This window comes from Mobula birostris, chromosome 13, assembly GCF_030028105.1.
Source record: "Mobula birostris isolate sMobBir1 chromosome 13, sMobBir1.hap1, whole genome shotgun sequence".
Taxonomy (NCBI): domain Eukaryota; kingdom Metazoa; phylum Chordata; class Chondrichthyes; order Myliobatiformes; family Myliobatidae; genus Mobula; species Mobula birostris.
This window is the reverse complement of record NC_092382.1, coordinates 59,730,523-59,738,494: the sequence shown is the minus strand read 5'-3', so window position 1 is coordinate 59,738,494 and position 7,972 is coordinate 59,730,523. Positions and strand designations below refer to the sequence as shown.

Here is a 7,972-nt window from a genome sequence, read left to right as displayed (position 1 = left end):
GAACCATCAATGAGTTCACCACAGTCAGTCATTTGGCGGAGGCTTCAGGGGAAATATTTATGTACAATACAGAAACTGCTGTTACCTGTGTGTATTGCGGTGATGCAAAAGTTGCTGGAGAATTTGCAAGTGGGAAGAAGTGGAGTGATATTTTGAAATCTGACTTTTTAAAGCATAATTTAGCAAGCAAACCACATATGGACAATGTGCAAAATCTCTGGTGAGAAAATCCTTCATTACCCAGTACAGGCCTGCTACATAGGTTGTGTGAGAGTGCAGATGAACTCAATCATACCCAGAGGAGATCAAAGTTCTTATCAACAATGATTTGCTGGCTGTTAAAATGAATACCTCTCGAAATAAAATTTACTGTGCATATGTTGTCACTGGGTGAAAAATGCACAGTACAAGATTTACATGCACACTGGTCATTACAAATTAGAGGGGACATTGGTGGGAAGGTGGAGAGACCTCCAGTATCCCTGATGCCCTCACCTACAAGATGTGCATCCAGCTGTGGCTTGTAACCCTGCACTCAAGGAGTTGAACTTGAAACGGTGAATTCCGGATCATCCAGGATTTGGAGGGGGTGATAGATATGACATGAAGAGAGGTGAGTTGCACCCAAGGATTTGGAGGGGGTGATAGATATGACATGAAGAGAGGTGAGTTGCACCCAAGGTGCAGGACACAGGTTTTCTGTGAGTCAGGAAGGGGAATGAGGTTAAATAGCCATCACAGAGTAAACACAAAATACTCTGCAGATGCTGGGGTCAAAGCAACACTCGCAAAACGCTGGAGGAACTCAGCAGGCCGGGTAGCATCTGTGGAAATGATAAGTCGACTTTTCGGGCGGAACCCTTCGTCAGGACTGTAGAGGGAAGGGGCAGAGGCCCTATAAAGAAGGTGGGGGGAGGGTGGGAAGGAGAAGGCTGGTAGGTTCCAGGTGAAAAACCAGTAAAGGGAAAGATAAAGGGGTGGGGTGGGGGGGGGTGGTTGCAGGGAGGTGATAGACAGGCAAGGTGATGAAGGAATAGGGGAAAACACAATGGGTAGTAGAAGGAGGCGGAACCATGAGAGAGGTGATAGGCAGCTGGGGGAGGGGGCAGAGTGATATAGGGATAGAGGAAGGGAGGGAGAGGGAATTACCGGAAGTTGGAGAATTCTATGTTCATACCAAGGGGCTGGAGACTACCTAGACGGTTATGAGGTGCTGCTTCTCCAACCTGAGTTTAGCCTCATCATGGCAGTAGAGGAGGCCATGTATGGACATATCTGAATGGGAATGGGAAGCAGAGTTGAAGTGGTTCTTTTACTACCCATAGTGTTTTCCCCTATTCCTTCTTCACCTTTCCTGCCTATCACCTCCCTGCTCCCCCCCCCCAACCCTTTTATCTTTCCCCTTACTGGTTTTTCACCTGGAACCTACCAGCCTTCAACTTCCCACCCTCCCCCCTCCTTCTTTATAGGGTCTCTGCCCCTTTAGAAACTGTTACGGGGAGATTATCTGGCAGAGGAAAGTCAAAGGGGTGATAGGGGATTCGTTAGGGGAACAGAACAAGAGGGGACTAATATCCTAGTGGTAAGGCTTGCTAGTGCTGGTGTGGGGGGAGGGGGTGATGTGGTTAAAATAAGTTGTAGGGGGAATGGGAGCCAGAATGACAGAGCAGATAGTGGATAGTGAATTGAATTGAATTGACTTTATCACATACATCCTTCATATATATGAGGAGTAGAAATCTTTATGTTACGTCTCTGTCTAAATGTGCAATGTGTAATATATTATAAATAGTTTGTACATAGGACAGTCAATATAACACAGAAGTGCAATTGTATCAGCATGAATTAATCAGTCTGATGGCCTGGTAGAAGATGATGCCCCAGAGCCTGTTTGTCCTTTTGCTGTGGTACCGTTTCCTGGATGGTAGCAGCAGGAACAGTTTGTGGTTGTGGTGATTTGGGTCCCCAATATCCTTTGGGCCTTTTCTACACACCTGTCACTGCACATGTCCTGAATAGTGGGAAGTTCACATCTACAGACACGCTGGGCTGTCCGCACCGCTCTCTGCAGGTTCCTGCGATTGAGGGAAGTACAGTTCCCAGACCAGGCTATGATGCAGCCAGTCAGGATGTTCTCAGTTGTATCCCAGTAGATAGTTCTTAGGATTTGGGGCTCCATCCCAAATGTCTTCAACCATCTGAAGTGAAAGAGGAGCTGTTGTGCTCTTTTCACAACACAGCCGGTATGTAGAGACTATGTGAGAACCTTAGTGATGTTTATGCCGAGGAACTTAAAGCTGTTCACCCTCTCAACCCCAAATCCATTGATGCCAATAGGGATCAGCCTGTCTCCATTCCTCCCGTCGTCCACAATCAGCTACTTTGTTTTTGTGACAATGAGGGAGAGTTTGTTTTCTTGACATCAGTCAGATGTTGTAGAGGCCTCAGATAGAGTCAGCAATCGAATGTTTGAGCATGGTGTGATGAATGAGCTGAGCTGTGTATATCACAATGCAAGAAGCATTGCAGGAAAGCCAAATGAGCGCAGGACAGGGAATTATGATATTGTAGCAATTATTGGGACTTGTTTGCACGCAATAGTCTGAGCGATTTAGAGGAACAAATTTGTAGAGAGATCGCAGACCATGCCAAGAAACAAAGGTTGATTCAGTAAGTGATGTTAACTTTCCATATATTGACTGGGACTCCCATAGAGTAAAAGGACTAGATGGGGTAGAGTTTGTCAAATGTGCCCTTAATCAGTACGTAGAATTCCTAACATAGAAGTGTGCAATAAGCTGTGAGGAAACAATCCAGGGCTGGCGACAGAAATTAGTGATCATAATGCCATGAAATTCAAAGTAAATATGGAAAAGAGAGGTTTGGACCACGGGTTGAGATTCTAAATTGGAGGGAGGTCAATTTTGATGGTATCTGAAAGGATCTGACAAGTGTGGTTTGGGACAGACTGTTTTCTGGCAAAGGAGTACTTGGTAAGTGGGATGCCTTCACAAGTGAAATTTTGAATGTGTAGAGTTTGTTTGTGCCTGCCAAAATAAAAGTTGAAAGGTAACTGGTGCAGGGTACCTTGGTTTTCAAGGGATATTGAGGGCCGGGATATTTTGTTCCTCTAAATGCCTCAGACCGTTCGGAGCTACTAAGACTCATTAATGACTACAATATCATAACTCCACGCCCTGAGCTCATCCGACTTTTTTTTTAGTCACCTTCTGTTGGTTTCTAAAAGCTTCCCAATAGTTTTTGCTCATTATTTTGCCTTCTCTTTGGCTTTTATGTTGGCTTTGGCTTCTCATTTCAGCCATGGTTGTGTCCTCCTGCCTTTCCAATGCTTCCACTTCTTTGGGATGGATCGATCACTCACCTCCCCAATTGCTTCCAGAAACTCCAGCCTTTGCTGCTCCATTGTCACTCCTACCTTTTCCCTTCCAAACAAGTTTGGCCAGCTTCTCTGTCATAGAAACATGGAGAAGTTCAGTATGGAAACAGGCCATTTGGCCCATCTAGTCAATGCCAAAAAAACATTTAAGTTGTCTAATGCATCTACCTGCACCGGGACCATCGCCCTCCATACCCCTACCATCCAGGCTCCCATCCAAACGCCTTTGAAATAGTGAAAGCGAGCTCATATTCACCACTTGTGCTGACATCTCATTCCACACTTTCACGACCATTTCAGTAAAGAGTTTTTCCACTAGATCCATTAAATTTTCACCTTCCGCACTTACCCTTGACCTCTGGTTGTCATCCCACCCAACCTTTGTGGAAAAAACTGCTTGCATTTACCTTATCTGTACCCTCATAATTCTGTATACTTCCGGAAAATCCTCAAAGCAATGTTTAATTTCCTTGTTTATGTTTAGAACCTTTTTTAGATGTATAAGATGATGAGGGGCATTGATCGTGTGGATAGTCAGAGGTTTTTTCCCAGGGCTGAAATGGCTAACATGAGGGGGTATAGTTTTAAGGTGTTTGGAAATAGATACCGAGGGGATGTCAGGGGTAAGTTTTTTACACAGAGAGTGGTGGGTGCGTGGAGTGCGCTGCGGGCTAATTTGCATTTGATTGTTTCAGTTACTGTGGGGCAGCTCAGTGGGAACAGGGAATAATACCAATGGAGAGAGTCAAACTGAGCCAGGACACAGATTGGAGATGGCAGAAATGCCCCATTCTTATAGAGACAGGAATAGCATCAGAGAATTTGATGGTCATTCCAGATACCAGCACTGTGCCCAGTTGGAAGATGATTTCTGTCTCCAACTTGGGTTGAACCTCACAGTAACAGTGTTATTCCAGATTGCACCTTGATGATTCAAGTGATCTCATCTGAAGTGTTGTCCTAAACCCATTGATGGATTTTGTAAATCTTTTTACAGGTTAAAAATGACAAGGAACTTGTCTACGGGAATCTCAAACACAACACACCAGTTTTTCTGTCTCTGTCCAGATATTTAAGAAGTGGAGCAAGGGATTCACTCGATCATCCTTCCTGCTCAGCCTGTGGGGAGGGATTCACTCGCTCATCTGACCGACTGGCACACCCGTCATTTTACACAGGAGAGATCCCATTCATCTGCTCAGACAGTGGGAATGGATTCAGTCCCTCATTTCAACTGAAGGTACATCAGCAAGTTCACACTGGGACAAGGCCATTCATCTGTTCTGTGTGTGAGAAGGAATTCAGTCGGTCTTCCCACCTGTGGACACACCAGTCAGTTCACACTGGGCAGAGGCTGGTCATCTGCTGAATTTGTGGGGAAGGATTCACTCGGTCATCTGACCTAATGACTCACCAGCGAGTTCACACCGAGGAGCGGCCATTCACCTGCACAGTCTGTGGGAAAAGATACACTTGGTTATCTGAACTGAAGGTACATCAGAGAGCTCACACTGGAGAGAGGCCGTTCACCTGCTCAGACTGCGGGAAGGGATTCACTCAGTTATCCACCCTAGTGGCACACCAGCGAGTTCACACTGGAGAGAGGCCGTTCACCTGCTCAGTCTGTGGGAAGGGATTCACTTGGTCATCTAAACTGAAGGTACATCGGCGAGTTCACACTGGGGAGAGGCCATTCACCTGCTCAGACTGTGGGAAGGGATTCACTTGCTCATCTCAACTCAAGGTACATCAGCGAGTTCACACTGGGGAGAGGCCATTCATTTGCTCAGATTGTGGGAAGGGATTCACTCAGTCATCGAAATTGAAGGTACATCAGAGTGTTCACACTGGGGAGAGGCCATTCACCTGCTTGGACTGTGGGAAGGGATTCACTGAGTCATTTCATCTACTGAGACACCAGTCAGTTCACACCGGAGAGTGGCCATTCACCTGCTCTGAATGTGGGAAGGGATTCACTTGCTCATCTAAACTGAAGGTACATCAGGGAGTTCACACTGGGGAGAGTCCGTTCACCTGCTCATTCTGTGGGAAGGGATTCACTTTATCATCTCAGCTACTGAGACACCAGTCAGCCCACATAGGGAAATGGCCATTTACCTGCTCAGTCTGTGGGAAAGGATTCATTTTCTCATCTCAACTGAAGGTACATCAGCGAGTTCACACTGGGGAGAGGCCATTCACCTGTTCAGACTGTGGGAAAGGATTCTTTCAGTCATCCCACCTTCAAGAACACCGGTTCGTTCACACTGGGGAGCGGTCGTTCATCTGCTCATTATGTGGGAAGGGATTCACTCGGTTATCTCAACTACAGAGACACCAGCGAGTTCACACAGGGGAGAGGCCATTCACCTGCTCTGTGTGTGGGAAGGGATTCACTTGGTCATCTCAACTACATAAACACCAGCGAGTTCACACTAGGTAGAGGCCGATCACCTGCTCAATCTCTGGGGAGAGATTCTTTCAGCCAAATCAATCAAATGTGCATCATTGAGTTCACACTGGGGAGAGGCTGTTCACCTGTTGTGAATGTGGGAAGCGATTCACTCAGCCATCTAAGCTTATGTAACTCTCGCTTCAGCTAGCAGCTTAATATAAGGGGTGATAGCCTCCCAGCCCGGGCAAGTTACGAAATCTCGTTTGGGTGGATGCTGGGTGATGTGTCCGCTGTTACAAATCAGTACCCCAAAATAACAAATGGTACACAATATGTGATTAAACGATTGCTCTTTATAATACTTACTTTGACTATAGGATTAGTAAAGTAAACAAAAAAAAAGAAAAAGGGCCCACTCTCACCATTCGTGCCTTCTCATCTCTCCCCAGCAAAAGACCATGAAATCTCTCTTCCAGACTCACAAGAAAGAACATTTTTGTCATTGGATAGCCCTGCACTTCAAAACCCTGTTATCTCTAGTCATTACCTAAACATGGCTGCTTCAGAGAAACCATTACCTCAGCAGTGAAACATTGCTGAGAGGCCGTTACATTAGCAGTGAAACTTACAGCGTATTCAGCATATTACACTTGTGACACACTACCGGGTTCACACTGGGGAGAAAGTTTCAATAAGCTGCTTGCTGGATATTTGTCCATCACCATTGCTGAATACAATTTCGAGAATGACTATCGGTGCTGAACTCTGCAATTATTGCTGCTGGTCACCACACCCAGTTCTGCACCCTGGTCACTGGGCATGGGAAGAGTTTCTTCTGCTGCATATTCACCTTTAATGGGACTGGAGTTTAAAATTCTGGATCTGAGACAAATAAGTCATTTCTATTTTAAACTCTGTCTCTGGTACTTAGTGAATTTATAACACACCTAGTTTACAGCAGAGAATCAGTTCAGGCTGGCTGGACCTTGCCAGTGATTCAGTTCCACGGCAGTCCTTTTAAATCCTGCCCTGTTGTTCATCTCTCGCTCTCCCACTGGTGATTGGTTCCAAACAGTCACCACTCTGTGGATGAAGAGGTTTTCTTGCATTCTCTGCAGTCTGAAGAAGTTGAGCTGACTGCAGTTCTGTCTGAGATGTTCTTCGTCCCTCTAATCTCTGGGCTGAGGAAGAATGACATTGGTTATTAACCTCCTTAATGATGACTCATTTCCACATTATGGGTCATTTTCTCTGCTTCAGAAGGGTTGTTAGAAAACACCACTGTCCTCTAAAGACTGAAAGCAGAATGGGAAACTATTAGTTGGATGTTCAATGAAGCATGGTCAGAAACCAGAGGCAGGTCTGCACAGGGCAGAGTTTGGGGCTCTGGACGATGGTCGGGGTAAGAACCTATAATGAGGAGAAGGGAATCAGCAACAGGGCATAGCAACGAATGACAGCGTAACAACATTTGGAAGCTGATTGACAGAGAAAATCTTTGGGTTGTCAGACTGATGACACAAACAATATCTGTGGTGAGGTGCTCCTCTGGTCGAGGGACATATGTGTGTTGGGAATGGTTATATCTATTGAGTGAATTGTTCCTGCTTGCTTATCCTATAATATTATATCCGGATGATTTTATGGATGGTCCTATCTGAAATAATGTATTTATTATCATATGATTTGTAAGATTTTGACTCTAAAACTGGATCAGGCTTGAATTTATGGTACCTTTATGAAGTGATGGAGGACATTCATGAGTTTGTATTTTAAAGCAAAATTTTAGTGAATGATATTTGCCACTTTATTGTACCTCTGTAAGTAATCAGATTGAGTTAAACTTCTGCAGGATCCTGGCATGTGTGGGATTGTGTCTGCTTTCTCTTGGCATTTTCTGCACTTATTGCCTTGTTTGTTTGTATTTCATGTATTTTCGATTTTTTTTCTTTCTTTTTGTTAACCACCTTGTCCTGTATTTCTGCAAGTAACCCCTCTGTTTCTGGGAAGAGTTCTCCAACTCTCAGTCAGGTGCTCGATGCTTCCTTGTCACCATCTCATCTGCTCAGATCATTGGGATGTCTCCCATGGAGGGTCATACTCGTTCCACTGGTTAATGTTTTCTTCCATAGTGATGATTCATTTTTCTGAGTTGTCCTCTCATTTAAGTTTTCTGGTCT

At 45.0% G+C, this 7,972-nt stretch overlaps 1 protein-coding gene across 1 annotated transcript; it reads left to right on the top strand.

Annotated features, from left to right (window-relative positions):
* Positions 1–364: 364 nt before the first annotated feature.
* On the top strand, positions 365–6,327 carry LOC140207632 (uncharacterized). The gene is made up of 2 exons (XM_072276186.1): positions 365–613; positions 4,395–6,327. Exon 2 carries the CDS (start codon positions 4,803–4,805, stop codon positions 5,838–5,840), a length of 1,038 nt encoding a protein of 345 aa, XP_072132287.1. The 5' UTR covers positions 365–613; positions 4,395–4,802; the 3' UTR covers positions 5,841–6,327.
* The last annotated feature ends 1,645 nt before the right edge of the window (positions 6,328–7,972 follow it).

What these genes read in the sequence shown, in the direction of transcription:
- LOC140207632 (XM_072276186.1), top strand. Translation starts at nt 4,803, where the DNA reads ATGACTCACCAGCGAGTTCACACCGAGGAGCGGCCATTCACCTGCACA.